Below are 25997 nucleotides of genomic sequence, written 5' to 3' on the forward strand. Positions count from 1 at the left end.
TTTCGGCGATGTTTCATTAAATGGTTCGTAAGCTGACACTTGTTGACGGGCGAGCACTGAACTCTGCATCAATTGGCGGAAGGGTTGCACTTGCGAATTGTTGAACGATTCTCTTCGGTCATTGGTGGTCCCATTCTTGCAGGATCTTTCTCCGGCCGCAGAGATGTCGGAGATTTGATGATTTCCAGATACGTGATGTTAACGGTACACTCGTGAAATGGTCGTATGGGAAATTCCCCACTTCATCGCTACCTCGGACATGGTGTTCCATCGCTCGTGCGACGACTATAACGCCACTCTCTAACTCGCTTAAATCTTGATAACGTGTCATTGTAGCAGCAATAACCGATCTAACAACTGCGCCAGACACTTGGTGTCTTGTATAGACGTTGCCGACAGCTGCATCTTATTCTGCCCGTTTATATATCTCTGTATTTGCATTCGCATGCCTATACCTGTTTCTTTGCCGCTTCACTGTAATTCTTACAACGGAGATTTCGAGAGGAATGAAAATACCACGGTACCGTTTGATGTCACATTACAAATGGATTTCATTAATTCAGATTTTAGATCCTTGAAATTGAATCTTTCTTACGCAAACATCATTTTTTTAAAAAATCCTGTCGCATAGTTCTGATAATAATTTTAGAATTTTGTATACCTTACCTGCAATGCAACAATTCCTTCTGTATACCCTATGGCCTTCACAAAAATGCATAGCACTGCTGAATGATGAAAGCAAACATTTTCCATGCGCGAGACACACCTAACAAAAGGAAACGTAGTGCATTCAGGCACTTCACAGTAATTACTAGTTTTATTCAGATACAGGTGTGATGTAGTAAGAAATGTTCCCCACTCGTTATTCTGGATACTGTGCAGCACACCAGACATTCTTTGTAGATTATATTCCTAAACTTTACAATGCAGACTGATAGTGCACACATGACTGAAGTTCAAGACTACTGTTAAGCTGATAAGCCAGAAATTGCAAAGATTTATCTGAAATTATATGGTCTGATAATTGCCTCGCTAATTCTTTCCACTGTCGTAAAATTTTTAGTAGAGCGGGTGAATCACGTTACTTGTTTTGTGCGGCATATGCATTATATCAACATGCATTATATCAAACATATATTTGTTTGTCTCAAAGGCAGATACGTCTTTTTGTCCAGGCCTAGAGTCCACCAAAGGAAAGATGTTTCGTAAGATGTTTCGATTGAAATTCTGAAAATCATCCTTTCTGTTTTTCCAGCTATAATACGTCGATTACAAGCTATTTGCAACTAACCAATCTTTTCTTTTAATTTTCTTCAGTTTCCTGAAGACAGATATAAGGCTGCAGAACCAGTAAGAGACTTGTTCATTCCATTGTTGTATATGAACGTCTCATAACACTTATCAGTTGCACAACCGACTCATGTTTTTCTCTCGCCTCAAAATGATAAAGCTCGGTTCTGTCCCGAAGCATGATTGATCATCGATGTACATAAAAGTTGTGGAGATAACAGCAAATTTCAGCTTCACATCAGCAACAAATTTATCTATCGTACTGGCATTTAATAAGTTGACCTCTGTATGTGAAGTACATAAAATTGTCGCTGTATCTGGATCCTGGTCCAGCTACTGCGAGGTCCGGGTTGTTACTATGGAATTTGGCAAGGCTAGTTTCAGAGGGTGGCCGGATGCACTTGCTGTCGCCACACCGTACCCCCAAGGGACAGAACTAGTTTACCCCAGCTGTCTGTGTCCAGTAGAAACCATGAAATAGCGAGAACATGTGTCAGATGTATGTGAGTCGTGTAAGTGAGGCGAGACTTGGGGACCAAACCGGTATTCACCTAATGGGATGTGAAAATCCGCCTGAAAACCATATCCAGGCTGGCTGGCACACCAGCCCGTCGTCGTTAACCTGCTGGGCGGATTCGATCTGGAGCTGGCGCACCTACCCGAGTCCAGGAAGCACCGCATTAGTGCTCACGACTAACCTGGCGAGTCACATAAAATAGTCTTTCAAAATTTTCAACATTCTATTCTGTATGATTTCTTGAATCTGCTTAAGCACATCAAAAGAGCAAGGAAATCAGCAACGTTCATCTCATATACGATTCAGAGGGTCAGTCTCGTAAACTTCCATCGGCAATGGCGCATTGCCTCTCACGACTCGTTCTAAATCTTTCTAACAGTTTTCCGTCCACATTGTCACGGGTTTCATTTTTTCGTATATTTGTTATTTCATGTATTAGCATTTGTATAATTCCTGTGAGATTTCCCGAAACATAACAGGGTTTGGACATTGTTTAACCTTAAGTTTTTTCTCTTTTCTTCACTTAAAAAATATTTCACAGCCATTTCCTTGTCGCTAAAGGCTATTATAGTTTACATGATCTTTCGGCAAAGACATGCATTCTTGTTGCAAGCTCTTATTAGTACAACTATCATCGTTAGAAGCACAGTTCACGTAATCGTCGGAGTTATTTACTGCTTCTTCTAATGACTCCTCAGTTTAAAGCTATCAGCATCGTTTTAAGGAATATCGAAGAAATGAACTAACAAATAACACATATCTAGAGCTTCTGAAGAAGTGGGGAATTCGATTGTGGATAACATTCTTCGTACTTCATCTGTGCAAGACTTTGAACGTTAACTGGATTCCACATTATTATGAGAGTCTGGAATCTGCATAAAGACAGGTGCCTTTATTTGGCATGTACAGTAAGTATATGACCAAAGTATGCAGACGCCTATTTATGGACAGTAAAATAGTATTTATCTACACTTCGCCATTGTGATGAAATCTTCTGCATATACCTTCTATGAGTTATCTGAATGTTATGAAGAGGTCTCTACCATCCTGCCCCATTCTTTTTAACTCCCTACGCACAGTCATTGTGTTCGCTAGACTGTTGGTATTACTTTGGAAGTCACGGAACACGGATGGTTCTTTCCGCGTATTCCTGCTGTCTTTTGCAATCGTCTCCTCAATTGTGGAAACACGTTTGAAAGTTTAATGGTAAAATTCTAAACTCGCATTTGTGTCTGGTTAGTATTGAAAAATGTATAACTTATTTTGTCATTGATACATGTAAATCTCAGTGCAGCATCGGAAATATGTTAATACTGAGTATTGAACGAAGAATGTAAAGCGTACACTATGCGATAGGAAATATAGGCTAGCCATTACATCAAATAATTCACCTGCGAGAGAGCAATTTGTGTACAATGAAATTTACATATGTTATCTGACGGCGAAACAAATGAATCAGATTAACATGTTGGCCCTGAATGTTGTTAATCTTTATCTTTAGTCTTGTAAACAATAACTGTACCAGAACTGTTAATTTAATTACACAGCAAATGAATCTAAAATTTAGCTCATCTGACTTTCTGATAAAACTGCTTGAAAACTCACAAGGTAGCACTTTATTCAGATCTTCTACTGGTATTGTGCCTCTGACGTAATATAATATTATTCACAAGTAACAACCTGACAATCACTGTGTCTTACAATGGACATTAATTTTGATGATAATTAAATTTGTTAACCTACCTTTTGAGAAAGGAACGCTTGTCGGCTCTGCAACTTGTAACTACTAAGGTAACTGTCAGAATTTCTGATTTCATTTACCGTACTTCCGATGTACAATCCAAGATAGTGTCTTATCACTTTTTACAAAAAGAATGCATCTGCAGCACACAGATCGCCATGTGCAATGCGACTATGCAAACACATTCGTAATGGTAAAGGATGGAAAATGAGGACTAAATGTAACAACTGATAAATGAGAACAAAGATTCCAAGTATAACTTGCTTCATAAATCCTAATAACAGTACACTCTCTCATAAAACGTTAGTAAAATATTTCTTAATAATTTACCTGTGTACAATTACGTTCCTTGACACTTGTTTTAATTACAAGACAATAAGGAATATTGCATTACAAAATTTCTGCACCAACTTCAATCATACTCAATGTTCTAACAATAAGAAACTACACAATTACAAATACAAAAGAAACTGGATTACCTTATACGTCGGGTTACGTAATTGCTCCATTGATACAATTCCACTTACTCAATATTTTTCACCAAAACATATTTTTATAATGCCCTTTTTAATTAATGCTACTCCGCACTACACGCCAGGCCAGCATGCGTCCTTTTCAAACCAACTACATTGCCAGACAGTCTGACACACTGACTATTACTCTCTTCAAACGAAGTAACCTCTCTGACCAACGACTGTGGTATCAGAATCAGAAAAGAATGTGGTTATATCGATACTATGTAGGTTGAGTACATTTATCAAATTTACAACTTCATTCACATTAATGGTCAAAACTTCCTGAAAACCTTCATTAAAAATAAGACAATCCTCCTTCAACTTGTATATCAGTACATAAAATCGGCCTGGTCTTGGTCCAACAGTGGTTGTTCCTCCGCACTTCCAGTTCACATTCCGAAAACAAGCAGTCGACCTGGGCAGCTTTAGAAGAGATGAAATGGCCCTTAAGAGTTTGGTACCCAGGTCACTGGTCCAAGTTCGAAGTTACTGAGCATTCCCAGTAGGCCCCCCTGCTGCTACTTCATCTCTACTGAGAGCACCATGCCTCCCCCACCCCATATAATGAACGAAGCAAATGCAATGAATATCGATTTAGTTTTGTCTCTATACAACAAAAGCGACTGTTAATGATTCAATATATTAAACTGTTTGCAAATTAGAGCGAATAGTAAATGAAAAAAAGATGGTGTGAGGGAAATTATCAAAGAAAACTGAAGATCGTTTACGAATTACGATCTAGATGTGTCATATTGTCTGCTTACGGATGCGCCGACAACCTAGGATACACCATCCACTCAAAAGTGTCCGGTGATGCCCTTGAAATGCGGAATTGACAACTAGATGTCATGAGAGGCGGATCCGCCACTATAAAGGAGACTGGTAAAGTTGCGTTGTCAGTAGAGTAGTAGTAGAAACGCAGTGGCCCAGTGGTTCGGTCAGGGGAGTTCAGTGACATCTAACGTGGATCAGTCACTGGAAATCAATTCAATAACCTTTCAATCAGGGACATTTCAACCCTTCTAAATCAGTCAAACTCGACTGCTGGCGATGTGGTTGTGAAGTGGAAACGAGAAGGAACAAGCACAGGTAGACCCAGGAAACTCGTGTACTGACGAACAGGAATCGTCAAGACGAGCCGAGGGGTCACTGTAAAGGAGTCACTCGTGAGTTCAAAAGTGTTACCAGCAGAGCTCTAAACACAGTGACACTGCGCAGAGAGTTAAAAAGAATGAGGAACAATGGTCCAGTCGATCCTCATAAGTCACGTATTTGTATAGTCATTTCTAAGCGACGCTTGAGGTGGTGTAAAGCGATATGCCATTGGCCAATGGATGACTGGAAAAAGGTGAATTTGATTGCTGAATCACTCTGTACCGTGTGAAACGCCGAGGGATGTGTCAGCTGGGTTACGTGAAGGCCTGGAGAAATTTACCTATCAACAAAGGAAGTGCCAACAGTGAAGTACGTAGATGGTTGTGTTACGATACGGGAGTCCTTATCGTTATTAGTGTGTGGTCCCTTGTCCAACTTAAGGAAACGGTACTTGAACCAGGATACGAACTCATTTACAACATTGTGTACTGCGTGCAGTTTGGAGACAATGACTGTATCAACATGACAGTGCATACAGTTACAAAGCATCACCTGTGAAGCAATGTTCCTGGAATGGACTAATCTGCCCAGAATCCCGACCGACGTCAACCCACTGAAAGACCTTTGGGATGAGTTAGAACGTCGACTTCACTCCAGGCCCCATTGTGTGGCATCACTTTGTTCTCTGGTTTTGGCTCTTCAAGGTGAATGGTCTGCTACAGTCATGCAGACACCTCCTTGAAAGTATCCCCAGCAGAATTCAACGAGTCATGATGGCGGAGGGTGGACTCACCTCGTGTTAATGACCATTTACATTTGTCCAGATACTTTTGATCAGATAGTTTGTGTGACTGCATATTTCTCCATTGCCTGACGGGCTACGAATTTTTCAATTTTCAACATAAAAAATTTCATTGTGTCTTTGACAGTTCTTTGTTTTTGGTGTATTCTTCACGTAGTAAAAATGTCAGGGCAGGTTTCCACATGTCATATCTGATCGTTCTCCTGTGAGACGTAACATTACTAGTACTTCAAAATTTATCATTTCTTACTATTAGGAACAATGGCAGCTCAGAAATTAGCCAAAACATTTGCTTAAAGACTGCGTGTAACGGAAAAGTATGGTAAAAATCCGAGAATTTCACGGGGACATATTTGTAGGATGATTTTTTTTTACTAGTTTCTCAATTGCTTACGCCGGTAACGAGGCACATAATCACTTTGTTCTCTGTTTGGTAATCATTTAACTTTGGAAGCAAGACTGTATGCAACTGGTTTATAGAATTTCTGTGGGTCGTGCTTCAACGATAAATTTGACCAAACTCGATAGTTATGCTAGGAATCAGCGCGCTGTGCGTAACTTGATTGAAGAGGATTGGTATGTGCCTTACCACGAGGTAGATTCGCCCTCGACGCACGAAAGGCTTCACTACACTCGATTTTGTATGAGGGTTTAGCTGCGAAAAGCGTCTATTCCCGATGCCTGATGACCAAATCTCAGAAACACTCTCGTGTCGACTGGTGTAAGGAAATGCGCAAAAATTAGAAAGAGAATTTTTTGTTTCTTTTTTTAATTCGTATCAGAAACATAAGCGTAAAGAAATATACAAATGATACGTCGGACTGAGGAGCTATTAGCTACAACCCGATACCAGCAGAGTCCTCAACTGGACTCTCTTCGTGCAGCCAGCTGACAATTACACGACATGTCTCTCGGCTGTGGAGTGCAAAGGGGCGGTTAAACACAGAAATGGACGAGCTCAAAGTAAGACGAAAACCCACAGTCCTCTTTCTCATCTCATTGAATATGCAAATGTATCGTTAGAGTTTCATGGTTCAACCATATGTAACTATTTCCAGTTCATGGCGGGATGATACAGCAACCAGTGATAAGTGTTTTGAAGAGATAAACAGTCTCCGTTCCGAATAAGGCTTTATTATTTTATATTTTGTCAAAAAAAAAAAAAAAAACGTTTCGCCTTGTTTAAGGCATCTTCAGATTGGTTGGCGCAACAGAGTTGAACATATAGGCTGTCGTCCATGTAAATCTCTTAGTAGGCGAACGCCGTTTTCAATATTTTAAGAACACTGCGCTTATCCCCTATGTAAAACAGTGCTTCGTTCAAATACATAAAAGACCTCAGTAGTTAACTGCCCCTCTCGAGTTTTAAAAAACTTTACCCAGTGCCCTTGAGGAGTTTAAAGCGCACGTAGACAAAAGAATATTTAAGAATTGCAAAAGATGAACGACATCCATTGGCTACACAGGATGTGTATAAAATTCTTGTAGTTGTGGGCTAGTATGTATTGGTACCACGAAAATAAGCATTAACACCTGTTAAGTTTAGTTGAACGTAAGAAGAATTGCCATCTGAGACTTACAGATAAATTTGCCCGATTTCATGACTCTTGGCCAACGAGGAGGGCCCTATAGGTTTGGGTGAGTTAGTTTGCAAATATCAAAATACGTGAAATAAATGGCCGTATCTTTTGCTCGCACTGCGTTACAAGCTGATGTTTACTACACCGCTTAGTGTCTAATGCCCTTAACTTTAGACGTAAATTTTAACTTGATATGTCTACCTGTTTCTGAGAAAAAGAATTCTTAACAGTCCGACAGACCGACAGAGGGAAGTGAAGTGATTCTGTAAGGGTTCCGTTTCTACTGATTGATGTGCAGTGTCATAGCGGACCCTTACCAGGTAGACGGTCCGCACAACAGACAAGCAAGGTGGGCTGCCGACCTCCCTTCAAGAGCTCATTTCAAAAACTCGCCAGTGAATATAAACATCAACAAGTCTTCAGCATAAACACGGCACTACTTCGTGAAATGCCATGTGACAGATATCAAGCAATTGGAAATAATGTGACTAAGTGTAGCACTCCACAGAATCGATGTTATAAGCACGTTAGCAGAGTGAGACAGACAGTATGTGCCTATAGCTACGACAGCTCCGGCCAATATCTATGCCGGCTATAGCCCAGTAGACACTCGCCGTAAATTTCTGTAGAATTTTGTATCTTCTTGGGCGCAACGCCATTTTGGAATTGTGGAGCGTAGTATTCTCTTTGTTATTATTTCTTTTCATTGTCTTGTAACTTTTATCTCGCATTTGTCACCACAAGAATTACTGTGTTTCGTGTTGTTCTTGAGTTTAGTAATTATTGGACGCAAAGAAGGCGTTTTAGTTAAATAAATTGTGGTCACACTTGATCGTTAGTTCTTTCGTGCCCACACTACATGCGGAGCCCTAAAAAGGAATCTCGGCCTACGACTGATCCCTGTAGCAGTCATGAGAGGACACGCCTCCAGGACTTCTTTTGATTCCCGCGGACGAAATACTGCTGTCTGTCTCAAAATAAGTAGCCGTCGCATTTGTCTGAGCAGTATGTCAAAGTCGGCAGTATCAAAACCTTTGGTGAAATCTATTAGCATCTATATCGTGACATCATGATTATCCCTGGCCTATATCAGGTCATCACTTGCTGTAATTAATGCCGTGTTTGTGCTGTGCTGTTCATAAAGTCTGGATTGACATCCGTCATATACATAGAATTTGCATAAGTACCCAGCAATTTGAACGCGGACAATACATTCCAGGGCTTTGGATGCAGGGGAATTATGTTGATTGCCATGTAATCACATGGCGATTTCGGCTTCTCGATCTTTGGGATAGGTCAGACTACGTTTCTTTTCCATGTAGTCGGATGTGTTCTACCCATGAGACTAACCAACCAACGAACTAACGGAGATTCTTCCGTAGGGTCGTATCGCTGCGCCCTAAGTTTCGAGAGCGCCTGATTTAGACACTAGGAACTCATCGGTTTAACCTGTTTCGCAGCTTTCTGTATTGATCCTAACGTTCAAGTTTCGGATTTGCCTCGAAATGTCTGTTCTTCGTCGTTTGACGCAATTTAGTTGTCAACCAACGAACAGCAGGTTTTCTCACACGGATTGGACGTACAGGAGTGTGTTTCTCGTAGAGAGTAGTGAGTTTATCAGTAAGTTCATAGATCTCTGCCATTAATTGTAGGCTCTCTGCTTATTTGGCACCATCATTCAGAAGCAAGAGACAAAGACAAACGTCCGATTATTCTTCACCATGAGATGAACAGCTGAAATAATTCATTGTTTGACAGATAAAAGCATCTCATTGCCCGAATTCAATTCATGTATCTCCCAACAGCTTCTCTTTATTCCTTTACGTTAAACAAAAATAATGCATGGACAATGATTGTCTTCACCTCCAGTAACTTTCGTCCCATTCGAAGATCATAGTCTTAGGGTGCCACTATCAGAATGGAGGAAATGTTTACAGGGCTACTTTGATCACATGCAAAAGTGTGTACATTTTAAAGGAGACTAGTTTGAGAAAAAATAAATGGGACTGAATCAGAAACGTTTTTTATGTATTTTGCACAAAGTTGAAAGGTACTCTCGTGTTGCAACTTACACTGGTCGTGCAGCGCTGACGCCGTGCGGCTTGTTTCAGGTCCGTGCGTGGCGGGCGTGGTGGGCCACAAGATGCCCCGCTACTGCCTCTTCGGGGACACCGTCAACACCGCCTCCCGCATGGAGTCCAACGGCCTGCGTGAGTACCACCCGACTGTTCACAAGTAATGTATCGAACCAGCCTAGCGCCCACTGTTTCCCTCGCCTGGCCTGTATAGTCTACACAGTTTTCCACTCTTTTGTTTTCCTTTAATCGAAATTATATGTTTTATACCCATCCCTCACGTGTAAATCTGCACACTGAGCAAACAGTTAAATAGCTTTCTTTGACCTACTTTACAAATTACAACATTTTCTAAATTTTTCGCTCTATTTAAGAGCACAGAATCATGGTCTTTTCTGAATATACTTCTGCCCAAAAAGCGATTCTGGTAGCTGAAATCAGATGTTTTTTTTAATCCAGTATTTTCAGTTATTTCATCACTTACCACTTTTCCTTTAGTCCTAACTGAGAAGTCAAATACAAATATTTATAGATTAAGCTTTGAAATGTTTCAAGATAACGAAATATTTTCATAAAAATTTTCAAGTCCTATATCACATCTTTGCGGGTATAATTTCCAAAAATAGGAATTTTCACAGATTTACCTTTCCAAATGATTTCATTATGAGATATTTTTATGAAAGTTTTTATCCCCTGTTTCACCCCCTTAGGGGTTTTAATTTCCAAACACACTCAAACACCTATTTTGTATTTCTAACCGAGAAGTCAAATACCAATTCCCATATATATGTAGCTTACAAATGGTTTAGTAGTGCTTTACTAATGTTTTATTTTTATAAAAGTTTTCCAGGCTCTGTTTCACCCCATTGTGTGTTGAATTTTTAGAAACACTGAAACACGTGCTTGTTATGTCTGACCAGGAAACCAAATACCAGTTTCCTTAGTTCTAGCTTCAAAATTGCCTTAATACCGACATATTTTCAAAAAAACCTTTCAGCCCCTATTTCGCCACCTTATGGGGTGGAATTTCGAAAGAAACCTTTTCAAAGAATGCCTATCATATAACGTCAACACCATCTGCAAATTTCAGGTATCTGTCCTAAGTTTGGGGCTTCTCCATGAAGAGTTAGTCATGACATTTCCTATTATGTAAAGAGATTACCGTCAGACACCATGTTCAACTTTAGTTATCCTCAGCGAGTGAGTGCATTACACTATAATTTTAGGAATTCTACCCTGTTCAGTGTATGGTTTCGAGAAAGAGAAGCAAGGAGACAAAAGAATATTTAGACTCTGAAACCAGTACACACAGATGTGAACTTACTACAACGTTGAATTTTGATGTACAACATTCTTCTTTGACTAAAAAATGATTTTATGGTTCGCCAATACTGTTACTTGGGGGAACATGTTAATCGTCCTCAGTGAAGACTGTAATGATTAACGAGCAATAGGAGAAAAATTTTACGTTGATATTTGCTTACGTTCATAGTTCTCAAAACCCCACTGAACAAAAATTTGAAAAAAAAAATCCCACTTTTACTACTACAGCCGTACTAGTAATATCGACTCTCAGCTCGTATATGCATCTTGTCTACTCGTAGTTAGTTGAGTGTCCTATATCCTTTCCATTCATGTAATGTTACTACCACTTGATTATGAAATCATACCTTCAATGTGTTCTCTTTTATTTATACATTTCCACATAATTAGATTTCTGTAACTTCTCATCACTTTTATACATCGTTGTCTACTGGTTATCCTTCATGACAGCTTGTATTACTTCAACTTCTTCCTTACAGTGTTCTCTCTATGAGTATGTACGAACGATTTAGCCGTGTCTAAGTTTTGGGTTGCCAAAGAACCAGTATTATTATGGACACGTTTGGTATTATGACACATGGTCTCATTTCCGACAATAAGCAGCAGGTTGCAGATGTTTAACATGCAAAGGGTCCCCTGTAACTGCAGCACACATTTGGCAATGGATACATTGGTTTCAGATTATAGCAGTCCCAGACATATTTATGTAACAACGGTTTTTTGGGACAGTGTAATTGTGCAGCCTCACATGTTTCGAAGAAAAGCAGTTGCTGGAACGCTTGTTGAAATCTCAACGAATCCCTACATTCAGCCTTGTGGAACAACGATTTAAATTCCCTCACCCCAGTGTATTCAATCTGTTAAGAGCCAATAATTATTCATTGCTACCACTTAATTCTCTCTTTATCCCAGTTAGAATGACACGCCCTCTCAGTACTGTTAAAATGGATTCATGAAGGCTCATAAATTTCTGTAATCTGACACCTTGAAAGATTCAGTATTTCACATTTATTTCCCCGTACCATAGTCACTGCTGAGTATCATAAGAAAAATTACTATTTAGTTGAATGTTTTTCGTTTCCATGTCACGACGTTTCTACTTGTGCTGCTCAAGATAAAACTGAACTCGCTGACTCATAAAATATTTGCAATATGTCATACGTATGCTCAGCTCAGAATTTTAATAAAAGAATCTAAAGGAGAGGAGAGACCGAATGGGTGAAAAACTGATATTTGGACTTTTCGTAAACACCATCAATAACCAGTCAAAATATCCACGGGTGTGCTGCCGGTCTATAGTGTCCAACGGGCACAATATTTCGGCGATCATACATGTCGCCATCATCAGGTGAACTGACGGACTGAGCTCCTGTGAACGTGCCGGCACGGAGATCCGTACGCTATGGCTGCTCAGAGTGAACTGGGTTCGGTCGCGGCGGCGGCCGATTTAAATACCCTCCGCCCGCGCCTGATGTATCCGAGCAAGTCGGCGGTCGCTGAACATTGTTTGTCGGAAAATCACGCCATGGAATATGACCGCACGAGGATTCTGGTACAGACGTCGAGATACTGGGACAGCGTTGTTAGAGAGGCCATCGAAATTCGCACCAATGACGACCTCATAAACCGTGACTGTGGCTATAATCTTAGCAAGGCTTGGGAACCAGCGATCGGGTTAATCAAGAGTAAATCGAGCAAACGTATAGTTGTGACGACCACGGCGGACAGAGCCATCACTCCGACGTCATCTCAGACGCCGTCGCAATCTGTTCCACCGCGCGACCGTGGCGCGGGGCGCGGACGGCGGAGGGAGCGCGCCGCGGGCGGAGGGTATTTAAATCGGCCGCCGCCGCGACCGAAACCAGCTCCCTCTGCGCAGCCATAGCGTACGGATCTCCGTGCCGGCACGTTCACAGGAGCTCAGTCCGTCTGTTCACCTAATGATGGCGACATGTATGATCGCCGAAATATTGTGCCCGTTGAACACTATAGACCGGCAGCACACCCGTGGATATTTTGACTATCAAATACGCCGGGAGAAACTCAAGAATCACACCATCAATAACCTTGAATAAAACGTCTTTCCAAAATGTTGTGAACAAATAATGATTATACAGGTTATGCAGCAGGAATCGCCTTATAGAAACATAACACTGCAGCGCATTAAAGACGTACCGCACCTCAGTTTGTGTAATGTTGAAGGGGTCGACGGCGCTTTCGATCAGGGTAAATGTTGGCTACCAGTTTAGTGACAGCAAAGACTTCCAAATCTTACAGGTGCATTAGGAGCCTGGAGGTGCAGGATTTGATAATAGTCAGTCTTCTGACCAATTTTTGATTTCAATGATGATAATAACAAATGCCATGAGATTCATTGACAGAGACTACGAAAATATCTACTTTTCACAGTGTCAGGAAGTCTGTCATTTTGTGGTAAATATTCATATGTTTTTAATTAAGTAATTCGAATTATGAGTCACTCATTCATGTTCCTTTCTTTGTTTCAGCTCTAAAGATACACGTTAGTCCAAAGACTAAGGCAGTACTGGACACGTTCGAGACGTTCGAGTTGGAACTCAGGGGCGAAGTGGAAATGAAGGTAAGCACCGCGGTCCAAAGTTATTTACCTGGCGAACAAGGGATATAAAATTAATTATTCATATTGCTCTTGACACTTAATTCTGCGCCTGGAAATTAAATACAATTTTTGACCTCATTCAACAGTAACAGGAGCTTCTGCTCAAAGTATCACTGAATGGAAATAATCTTTTATATCGATATGGAGTAGGTCTATGTACTGCCGACTGCTAACTGATGGCCAACTTCAGTGAAGGAGATGGATCGCGCCTCTAACACATCAGTTTATGGGATACATCCAAGCTACACACGTACCAATCGGCGACATATATTGATGAGCCAAAAGAATAAGATAATCTTGTTAATAAGGTTTTGGTCGGCTTTTGGAACACAGGACATCAGCGAAAGTGCACAGCACGGATTCTATGAGTCTGTGGAAGGCGTCCGGAGATACGTGGCACAGATGTCTACGTACGCGTCACGCATTACCCGTAAATTACGGGCCTGTTGTTTGTGGGCACGAAGTGGTGCCCGAGAGTGTCACATGTGCTCCTCATGATTCATATCAGGCGAATTTGGTGCCAAAAAACATCGACGACTGTACCTTATCATCCTTTTAAACCATTGTAGCACGGTTCTGAACTTGTGACATGGGCTGTTATCTTGCTCGGAGATGCCACCACCGTTCCGGAAGGGGCTAGCACAAAATCGTGAAGTTGGTCCATTACCATGTTCTCGTAGTCTACAGCTACTTCGATTATTGTCACAGGTCCCTTACTGTGATGCCCACAGCATCATACTGCCCACACTGACTGTGTGGGCTCCGATTACGTATTTTCCATGCTTCATCACCTACCCTCAAGCCATCAGGCGACATCCAGTCTCACCGTAGTCAACGGTCTTAATGCTTTCGCCTGTGATATTGTTCAAAATATTTATGTACGCTGTTCTTAGCGGACATCTGATTTCCATTCCTAAGAGTGGAGTGGCGAGTCATCCTAGATGTAAGATGAGGGTTGCATACCTGTCATTAGACGTCCTCCTAAGTTCGTCAGTTTCCCGTGAGAGTAACGTGTTCGCTACAAAAGACGCAACTTGTCACTATGTAGTAATTAGCTGTGAGAAAACGCCATTCACTTATTCTACGTGTCCCACTGAGTTATCATTTATATCTAGTCATAAAAATGCGAAAGGTCATTACTAAATGACCATCAATGCACCGCACATAGAAGTGTAATGATCTTGAGAGACTATCTACGACAGTACAACTGTAAGTTTTCATCCACGAATGTTGTGATTTCTACAAATACAATTTTTTTCGTACGAAAATGTAACGACTGATATGGATTCTCGTATTATTGCACCTAATCACAAAGTCTTAGTTACATTATCGAGGTACAGACCATTATACTGAGTCTAGGCGTGAAAATTTAAAGTTTATTATAACGGCAATAACAGTAATTATAAGAAATGCTGTGTTGGCAACGTTTGGTGATAAGGCCCATTTCACTATCCGGTATCACACAGAAAACCACTACAGAAATTTGATTTTTGTAGTGATAGTGGTGGTGATGGGAGTCGTCTTAAGGGATAGCTGTATCGTGCGTAATGATAGACACATTTGCATGAGGCCAGTCAGTTATCTCCGTAATTGCCTGCAGCCTTAGCTAGTCTTCTGCCATCACTGGGAGAAAATGGCAAACAATGAAACAACTATTATAGTTTTCTGTAAAATAACTAATAACGTATAATAAAGTACTAATTTCAAACAAGAGCCCGTTAGAAATGGTGAAGTTCTCTAAGTTGCTTGTAATCATCTTTTACAAACTTACTACTACCTACTTTTACAATTATAACTGAATACTTTATTTCATAAAAATTAGTCACTAGTACTAAGCTTCTGATATACATGGTGTAAATTTTAAGTTGACAAACCAGAATAACTCGAAAAATAAGATTCACAGGAAAAAATGAGTAGAATCCTAAGTCGATTATTTTCGAGGGGGACATCTGCTGGTGCTAAAATTAGCCCGCCACCCCAGACCCCTGGGGGCGGGGCGGGACGCAACTTTAAAATTTCAAATGGGAACCCCAATTTTTTATTGCAGAATCAGATTCTACATAAAAAACAACGTACATTTTGTCTTAAACATTTGTTTTGATTCTTGGTAGTTGGCTCTGTAATTCAAGAAAATTCATGTTCACATTTTTGCGTCTAAAATGATTACGGATGAATAAAAAATACTTATCTACTTCATAAATTTTGATTCGCTAAAACAAATAGGCTGGGGTTTCAGAGAGAGGAATTAGAGTTTTGCAAAACTTATACGAAACTGAGGAAAAAATTAATATTTGGGTCAACATTTTTAAAACTCTAGTTCCTCTCTCTCAAGCCCCACCGTATGCGGAGAGAGGGAGAGTTTTAATCTTAGCGAATCAAAATTTACGAAGTAAATAAGTATTTTCAATTTATGCGTAACAGGTTTCCACGCATAAATGAGGGCATGGATTTTCTTAAATTACAGCGCCAACTAACAAGAATGAAAACAAATGTTTAAGACAAAAGGTACGTAGTTTTTTATGTAGAATCTGATTCTGCAATAAAAAGTGGGAGTTCCCATTTGAAATTTTAAAGTTGCCTCCCGCCCCACCACCAGGGGCTTGGGTGGCGGGCTAATTTTAGCACAAGCAGATGCCCCCTTCGAAAATAATCAACTTTGGATTCTACACATTTTTTCGTGTGAAGCTTATTTTTCGAGTTATTCTGGTTTGTCAATTTAAAATTTACACCATGTAGACAGACATACTCGTTTGCCAAAGTTTAAGGAACTTTAATCTGTAAAAATACCTGAGGTAGCGTGATAATACACGTACTAATATATTCCACGTGAAAAATGAAGCGTGAGAGTTACGCGGATACGAGATATACCATAAAATCGGGCATTGCTGAGCAGTTGCGCTCTTCGATATCCCTCTGCAGATGATACACAGGACGTCAGTGATAAGAGTGACGACATGACGGGTAGTGGCTTCTCCTGGGTTAACTAGCGTTCTACGGAGTTCAGAAGGCGATTGAGCTGGTGGTGTTCAGTGTTGTGATACTTCAAACCTCACACTCTGCGCATGATGTCCGCAGCTCGTGTTGTGGTACCTCTGGATCATAGGGTCCTGGGTTCGATTCCCAGTTAGGTCGGGGATTTTATTCACCCGGGCACTGGATGTTTGTGTTGTCCTCATCATCTGATCATCCTCTCATTATCATTCAAGACGTGGCGAGACTGGAAATGGGAAGATTGGGAACTTGTACAGGCAATGATGACCACGATGTTGAGCGACCCACAAACCAACATCATCATCATCATCTACGCTTGATCACTGCTATATGAGCGCAGGGAGCTTTACAATCTGATCAAATGTGCGCTGGCACCTATTAGGCGAGTTTAATATGGGATGTGTCCACCCTTCGCCCTTGTGAAATCTTGAATTCCGCTTGGGACACTTTCAATGGAGTGTCTGGATATTTGTGGAGGAATGGCAGGCCGTTCGTCCTGAGGAGCCGAAACCAGAAAAGGGGGCGATGTTGGGGGTTGGGGTCGGGAGCGAAGTCGACTTCCTGACAACTCCTCCCAAAAGGGTTCCATTGGGTTCGGAACACTGGGCAGGCCAGCCCATTTCATGAACGTTATTTTCCCCAAACCATAGCCTCACAGATGTTGCTATATGACAGGGTGCACTGTCGTGCTGATACAGTCACCGTTTCCGGACTATTCCTCTATTGATGCCACAACACAATGCTGTAAAATGTGTTCGTATCAGTCCCCGCTGAACGTTTTCGTAAGTGCAATAAGTTGATCGCACTCTAAACGCGAAAAACACTCCACCACCTTCTCCGCATTTTACTCTTGGAACTATACATGATGACAGATAATATTCTCAAGGCACAGTCATTCCCAAACTCTCTGATTGGATTGCTACATGGTACTGCGTGATTCATCACATGAAATCCAGCCATCCACAGTCCAATGGCGTCGACCTGTACACTGTCTCAGGTGCCACTGAGCACCGACTGCAGAAACTCATGATGACAGATAATATTCTCAAGGCACAGTCATACCCAAACTCTTTGATTGGATTGCCACATGGTACTGCGTGATTCATCACATGAAATCCAGCCATCCACAGTCCAATGGCGTCGATCTGTACACTGTCTCAGGTGCCACTGAGCACCGACTGGAGAAACGTGTGGCTTATGTAGAGCTGCTCGACTATTTCACCACGTTCTTTTTCAGTTCCTACCCACAATCATTGTGCTGAACTGCTGGCAGCACTTTGGAACTAACAAGTGGTTCCTACTTCTGTTATCATGCGACTGTTTTAGAACCACAGTCCGCAATGCTTCACGATCCCTGTCCGCCGTTACATGAAGCCTGCCTGGTCATAGGATAGCTGCGGTTCTTCCTTCACCCATCCACTTAACAGTCACATCATCAACAGACAACACGGATAGCTTTAGAGGGACTGAAGTGTTCCTGATGGATTTGCTAGCCAGGTGATATCCAATGAGTAGCCAAGTTCTAAGTGTGTGACCTCTCCCGACCAATCCATTACGCTGTTACTGCTTGTCTACTGACAACGCAATACACCTCGCTTCCTTTTATTCTGGCAGTTTCGCTTCTCGTGACCTCTAATGGTCAATTCCTCATTACATAGGGGCATCCAGATTCTCTGGATCAGATAGTGTATATTTCCGCTCAAGATCCTCATGTTGTACGTTCTCGTACACCATATCAGATCTCTACTGTGGGACAGAATCATGCATCAGAGACCGAGCGAGGTCGCGCTGTGGTTAGCACACTGGACTCGTATTTGGGAGGACGACAGTTCAAACCCTCGTCTGGATATCCTGATTTGGGTTTTCCGTGATTTCCCTAAATCGCTTCAGGCAAATGCCAGAATGGTTTCTTCGAAAAGGCACGGCCGATATCCTTCCCATCCTTCCCTACTCCAATGGGACCGATGCCCTCGCTGTTTCGTCCCATCCCCAAACCAATCAACCAGCCATCCATCAGATGCAAACTACGTCCCTATGCAACTATGCACCGCACCATTGCAGTAAGTCTTTCCTGTAGGTCCTAGATGTCACAATACTCATAAGAAATAGTGCTAGCGGCCAACGAGCTCAGTGGGATATTTCCTCAAATCAGAATAATGCATATCATGAGATAGTTTCACAATACTGGCGTGTCTGCAGCATAACTGAAGGGCATGCAAAATGAAGATATGGCGTGAAATAATCCTTAGACAACTTAGTGACTTTGGTGCAATGAGAGTTCTAAACTTCCCTTATTTGGATCATTCACTATGGCAACTTAATATATTTATCGAGGGGGTTGGTATGAGGGGAAGACATCACGTCGGTCACCAAACAAACACAGCAACCTCTCAAAGTTGACGATTCACTGTTGGACGAGCTAGAAGCTTCCACAAGTCTCTAGCCAAGGCAGGTTCTGTGCTAGTTCTTCACTCTGTGTTTTTGTAGAATTCGCTTTGTGTTTTTGTAGAATTCGTCTTATCTCCCCGGATTATGAGCCACAAAACGGAATCAACGCAGTGACAGCATCCTCCAGAGGTTCCTCCTCTGTTTCCACCAGTTGTACAGTGTATACTTACATGAGTGTGATGTCTGTTTCTTCGGACATGTCTGAAAGAAGACTCCATATCCGTATAAGTATATAATTCTGGCAATACCGGCCATAACCTTCTTCATTTGTGCGGATGCACACATATTACGGGACTTGCTAAGAGTGTCTTCCACGAGTAATGAGTGCGTTGGGTAGGGACACTACGAATGTGGTGTGTGGACGTATAGGGTGAGAATGTGGGTCCGGCGGGAGGCGTGCGCGAGATAGTCCATGCAGTCGCGCTATCCTCTACGCCCTCGGTGGCTCGGATGAATCGAGCGTCTGCCATGTAAGCAGGAGATCCCAGCTTCGAGTCCCGGTCGGGGCACACATTTCACCTGTTCCCGTTGATATACATCAACGCCCGTCAGCAGTTGAAGGTATTAATATATAATTCTAGTTTAGTTGTAAAGTGATGTAGGACGCTGTGCCCTGCTAATTTGTCACTCCGTGTAGCTGTTCTTCTAGAACGCCGTTCTAAATGCTTAGGTTCTTAGTTGAGACTCTCATTGCCCAACAGGGTCCGAGTCCTATGTGCCAGTATTTTGAGCAGTCTTTTTCTCTGCGCTGGGTCGCTATAGCTGTCTGCCTATAGATATAGTTTGGTGTGCGTCGCTCTGAAGATGAAGAACGACTAGCGTGGCGACATGACCTAAATTCGACTGCATTTTGGACACTGCTAATAATTCGAAATATAATGTTTAACTACTCAGAAATGGTGGAGTACATGAAAGTTCCGAAATAACTTCCTGACTGCGTCGACGGTGGTAACTGAGAAAGAAAACACTGCACTACAAAGTCAGGGTCACCTGATGAGCTGAAGGAAAGCCCGATCTTGCAGAACCAGTCAACCGCAGGAATTACGTTGATGTATTGTTGGCATCAAGCTGCTGCTTAATGAACAGTTTTTCACCATCTCTCCCCTCTCACACAATGACTAGCTGCGAGTTCTCTCGTCACATAATCTGGTACACTCCGGACTTGTACTGAAACGAGTCGAATTTTTTTTATTCTCAGCGTAAAGTCGGTATTACTGGTGAAACGAACGGTACTTTTGACTACAGTTGTACCAATGCAGCAACCTTGTTCAAATTATATTATAATGAAATACTCAGCTAGTGACTGAAAAGAATTTCCGTCTTTGCTTCACTAAAGAATAGCTGTCAAAAGTTGAGTATTCTGTTTCACTTAGCAGCCTACATTGTTGTGAGGACAGACGAACATACGATTTTTAGGCGTGTTTTGTTAACAGTTTTATGCAAATAATCTCTATTCACATTGTTGTGACACAAGTTCATAACAATGAACAGTAGACATAGTGGGACAGAGCATGTAAATAAAATTATTGTACCAATTTCCAGTACGTAAAATGTGGTTCCGTAAAACAGAATTGCAATGGATGTGTTCTTCAGTCGCTTGAAAATATTACCCACAATTTTATGTTAATGACTTGATATTTCACATATACATCTACATCTACATCTACATGATTACTCTGCAACTCACATTTAAGTGCTTGGCAGAGGGTTCATCGAACCACAATCATACTATCTCCCTACCATTCCACTCCCGAACAGCGCGCGGGGAAAACGAACACCTAAACCTTTCTGTTCGAGCTCTGATTTCTCTTATTTTATTTTGATTATCATTCCTACCTATGTAGGTTGGGCTCAACACAATGTTTTCGCATTCGGAACAGAAAGTTGGTGACTGAAATTTCGTAAATAGATCTCGCCGCGACGAAAAACGTTTTTGCGTTAATGACTTCCATCCCAACTCGCGTATCATATCTGCCACACTCTCTCCCCTACTACGTGATAATACAAATCGAGCTGCCCTTTTTTGCACCCTTTCGATGTCCTCCGTCAATCCCACCTGGTAAGGATCCCACACCGCGCAGCAATATTCTAACAGAGGACGAACGAGTGTAGTGTAAGCTGTCTCTTTAGTGGACTTGTTGCATCTTCTAAGTGTCCTGCCAATGAAACGCAACCTTTGGCTCGCCTTCCCCACAATATTATCTATGTGGTCTTTCCAACTGAAGTTGTTCGTAATTTTAACACCCAGGTACTTAGTTGAATTGACAGCCTTGAGAATTGTACTATTTATCGAGTAATCGAATTCCAACGGATTTCTTTTGGAACTCATGTGGATCACCTCACACTTTTCGTTATTTAACGTCAACTGCCACCTGCCACACCACATAGCAATCTTTTCTAAATCGCTTTGCAACTGACACTGGTCTTCGGATGACCTTACTAGACGGTAAATTATAGCATCATCAGCGAGCAACCTAAGAGAGCTGCTCAGATTGTCACCCAGGTCATTTATATAGATCAGGAACAGCAGAGGTCCCAGGACGATTTCCTGGGGAACACCTGATATCACTTCACTTTTACTCGATGATTTGCCGTCTATTACTAGGAACTGCGACCTTCCTGACAGGAAATCACTAATCCAGTCGCACTTTCCAGTGTTTTATGATTTCTGCACGGTCATATGTACATACTCCTGTACGGTGTAATTATTTTCAGTTAGAAGCTACTAATGGGTAAATTTGCCCCCGATAAAAATTCTAAGGGCGGTGTGTGGCTCCTGGCAGTTCGGGCACCGTTGCAGTTAATACATGTGGTGTATTGACAACCATCTGTGGCATGTAGCAGTGACTTTTCACAAGCCATGTGCCTATACTTGTATGTTACTTGTAAAGCATAATACTAGCATTTTACCTTATGGGCTTAAATGTGGAAGGAAGAAACCATTGCTCTAATTTTTCTTGTTACAGCATTCAGTATGCCTGACATCTGTTGCAGGGTAAAGGGAAGGTGACGACGTATTGGCTGCTGGGTGAGAAGAAACCTCAGCAACCAAATGGCGGAGCCATGACGCAGTCCATCAGCAACAACAGCAACGTCTCGCAACAGCCAGCAACCGGCAACAACATCCTGCCACCGGTGCCAACTCCACAGCAGCAGGCCAACAACATCAGTGGTCAGCAACAACAGAACCAGATGTCCAACAACGTGAGCAGTCCACCGCCGATGTCGCAGCCTAACAGTGTGAGCAGTCCACCCGCCAACAAAGTGAACAACAACAACGTCGCCAAACTGCCACCCAGGGACACCGGGAACCACGTCATCACCCCTCCGCCCGGAGTTACCACGCCGTTGCTCGCACCAACAGAAATGGTCTGAGGGGCTTCCACGACGCAACCATCGCGTTTCGATGTGCAGTGGCAGAGCATTTGTTGATTCTTGCTGTGATTCTGAACTTGTTAACTAAAACTCCCACTATCTTAAGAAAGCACGCTGCACTACGCCACTATTTACTTTCCACCTGCAGAAGATTGTCGCCACAGGCAGCTGTCATTTACGTGGAAACGGGTGATAAAGACATTACAGGCTGTGCCCCATATTTTGGTTTATTTCAGCCTTTCTCGTTCAAAAGTGACTTACAGTATCTTTTGCTCTACTTCTCTGATAACAGAATTGAAAAATACATTTTCGGAGATTTGTTAATAGCACATACATCAAATGCAAGGTAAGCTTGCTTTGTGCATGCTACATTCAATAATTCGTGTCTGCCATCCTCTGTACTAATTTCTTAAGTGTTTCTCTACTGCTGTATAGGGTAACGTGGTATAAGGTAAGCTATTCCGTCGACAGTACCCAAACAATATATGGTAATGTACAGAGGTTTTCGTAACACTGTACAAAATGATTGAACTGTCATTGAGAGAGAATAATTTTATTTAAAAATTTGTACAATCCCTTTAACTGTGGCAGTTTTATGTCCATTGGCATCGTTTGTTGTTCTTTAACATGTCGAGCACTTCTATAAAACTATACACACGTTACTTGTAACTCATACTAAAGTTAATTACAAAACTCCTGTTACATTTCATACACGAAAATCAAAATACTTAGGCTCAGCTGATGTTTACCTTCCTACCTCAGGTCTAACAGTAAGGAATGACTATGGATATTAGGCCAGAGCAAGGACACGAGAAGCTTCCAATGGAAACAGCTTCGTGGTATTGAACCTTTGTCTCCTCTTTGTGTCTCACACTGGACTTGAACAGTTCTGATTGTATCGAACATTTCTGCATCAACATGAGACTTTTAACTATACACTTTCCTGCTGTGTTACTCACAGTCCCACAACTTCCTCCTCTCCTAATACGGACAATGAGCTACACTTTTATGTCGACTAAAACGAAAAATTGATGTAAATTTCTGACTCGTTACTGAAAGTTTTCAAGTTTTATACCATCTGTTCCTCTTCTTCCTGGGAATTGATGTTGTTGCTGTGGTTACGAGTATTGCAGAAAGAGCGCTAGTACAGATTATACTTTACTTCCAGGAATTTTCTTAAAACTAGTGATTATATTCCCTCAAAATATAAAAAAGTCATGGGCACTTGTGACTTGAAACAAATTTTTCTATCTTCTTTACACACTTCAACAATAATCATCAGTTGTTAACCGTTATTCGTGGGTGCAAACTAAAGACGATGTAAGAAACATTGGCTGAATACTTCCAGGGCACGTGGGATATTCTAAATGAGAAGTGCAGCACAGTTCAATTCTATTTATAAAATTACATCGTGGCCAGTAAATGTGGATTTGTGTACTAAATGCAAGACAAATTATTCACTGACAAAGACTTCATTGTGTGATTTAGCGGGAACAAGAAACACATCGCGCCATATTAGTTACCTGTTTTTGGGAAGGGTCCTAAGTGTTAAGAGATGTTAATAGAAACCAGTAAAGTTACCAAGGAAGCAGAACTGCACTGCAGTTGCACGCCTCTATTTTTAAGAACTGTACCAAACATCTCAGCCAAAGATGGAATAATATTTCATATATCAGTGTTTAACAATGAAGAGATACCATTCATTACTTATTTAAGAGAACGTTTAATCATATCATCTGCCATATTTGTTTGTCCATCGATTGATATAATATTTCATGACATTTATTGTAAATATAGTTTGTTATATTATGTTAACTTTATTCATGAATAAATATTTTATGGAATGTGTAACTAAAATAATTTGTATTTCATTTGTTTTCCTTTGCATTAAGGCTTCGTTGTTCTAACACAGTTTCAGCAGCATTTACTTTGCAAATGAACTAAGACGAGAGTACAAAGTTGTCTTTTTAACTACCAATAATTACTTTGTGCGACACATGTGTTAATTTGATTCTTAATGACTCGCACTGTCGCGTTGTATCTAATTCTAAAGGTTAAGTATGAAGGCAACGTTGCAGTTTCGTACTCGAATCACTCTAGCTTGTCATATTCACACTCTACGTCTGAAGGCAGAGAAACTGGATGCAACGTTTTACTTTTTAGGTACAGAGACTTCAGGTCAAAGGAAGAATAGTTAGTCTTTCAGTCTCGTCGATAAAAGTGTTTTGGACACAAAACTGAATTTTCTTGGGGTTATTTGACAAAGGGAGAGTAGTCTGTTACCATCAATTGACGATGACCCATCCCAGAATTCACATGACGTTGATTAATGAAGTTGCAAGAAATCGGAGGGAGATCTAAATTTCTTTCCTCTCGAGTATGAGTTAAGTAAATTCAATAGACCACAATCTTCGTCAGTTGCTTAGAAAACCCCTAAAATTTTCGTACTGCATGACGTGGAACGAATAGCTAGTGCTGAACACTAAACCATTAGGGCAATGTAGAAAGCGGATAGTGACCATTCACAAACGTTCACCACAGGTAAGCAAAGTACGTCATTTACTCAGTGACTGAATATTTGAGTCTTTTCCAACTACTGTTACTTAGCTGTAAATATTTAAATGGAACCTTTACTCATAATTGTTCAGTGTCATTGATTGCTCAACGAATTTGATTTAATCGGCGGTCAAATGGCTTTTCCACTGTTCATGTGCTGAGAGGACGGCTACGATGTTTGAAGAAGTGGTCTAATGTGCTTTGTACATTTCAGCAAACATGCGTTGCTCCTCAGTTACGTTGCTGAATTTGAATTTGATTAGATTCACTATTCCTTCCATAGAGCCACAGTGAGGAGATCAAACAGGATATGGAACGTTTTATGAAAGCACTGATACAAAATATGTCTTTACGATGGACTAATTTGCTAGTTTTCTTCCACAGATCCTATACGAAATGGTCCTGCTGAAAGGTTTTACTTTTCCTGTTTGCTGCCAAGTTACTGAGAATGTGTTTTCTGGCAGTAGTTAAATGGTTTTAGATTTTACTGTAAACTATTGTTCCTCCTGGTACTGTTGTCGTGAAGTGAGCTTTTAGTTGGAAACCATGAAACATGCTCTTCCATAAATTCCGTAAAGAAATAGATATGCTGGAAAGAGATGTTTGGTGTATTTAGTTCTTCGGACAGACTTTTCTATTCGTTGATTGATTTGGGAGAGTGAACCAAACAGCGAGGTCATCGGTTCATCATATTAAGGAAAGACAGGGAAGGAAGTCGGCCGTGCCTTTTCAAAGGAACCATGACGGCATCTGCCAGAAGCAATTTATGGAAATCATGGAAAACCTAAATCAGGATGACCAGACGCGGATTTTAACCATTGTACTCCCGAATACGAGTCCAGTGTGCTAACCACTGCGCCACCTCGTTCGGCAGGTTTCTGCATTCTTGAAATTACATTACAAATATTTCGCATCACTCACTTCATGCGTTAACCGAAAGTAGTATTCCTGTGGCATTATGGAAAGAAGATAAACAAAGTTTGTCATTTTTCTTTTATTTTTACTTTTCTTTCTGACAACAATCTCACAGCAAATAAAGCATTGATTAGTT

The 25997-nt window shown here is 41.2% G+C and overlaps 1 protein-coding gene across 2 annotated transcripts in view; it reads left to right on the forward strand.

The window, feature by feature from the left end:
• The window catches only part of LOC124795224 (atrial natriuretic peptide receptor 1-like), a 1189640-nt gene extending 1165393 nt beyond the window's left edge, over positions 1–24247 (forward strand). For both annotated transcript variants that reach the window (XM_047259145.1, XM_047259146.1), the window contains exons 19-21: positions 9652–9750; positions 13446–13537; positions 22010–24247. In XM_047259145.1, coding sequence (XP_047115101.1) covers positions 9652–9750; positions 13446–13537; positions 22010–22390 — 572 coding nt within the window. In that variant the 3' untranslated portion in view covers positions 22391–24247. The remainder of the gene's footprint in view (positions 1–9651; positions 9751–13445; positions 13538–22009) is intronic.
• The last annotated feature ends 1750 nt before the right edge of the window (positions 24248–25997 follow it).

The sequence above is a fragment of the Schistocerca piceifrons genome, chromosome 4 (genome assembly GCF_021461385.2).
Source record: "Schistocerca piceifrons isolate TAMUIC-IGC-003096 chromosome 4, iqSchPice1.1, whole genome shotgun sequence".
Taxonomy (NCBI): Eukaryota; Metazoa; Arthropoda; class Insecta; order Orthoptera; family Acrididae; genus Schistocerca; species Schistocerca piceifrons.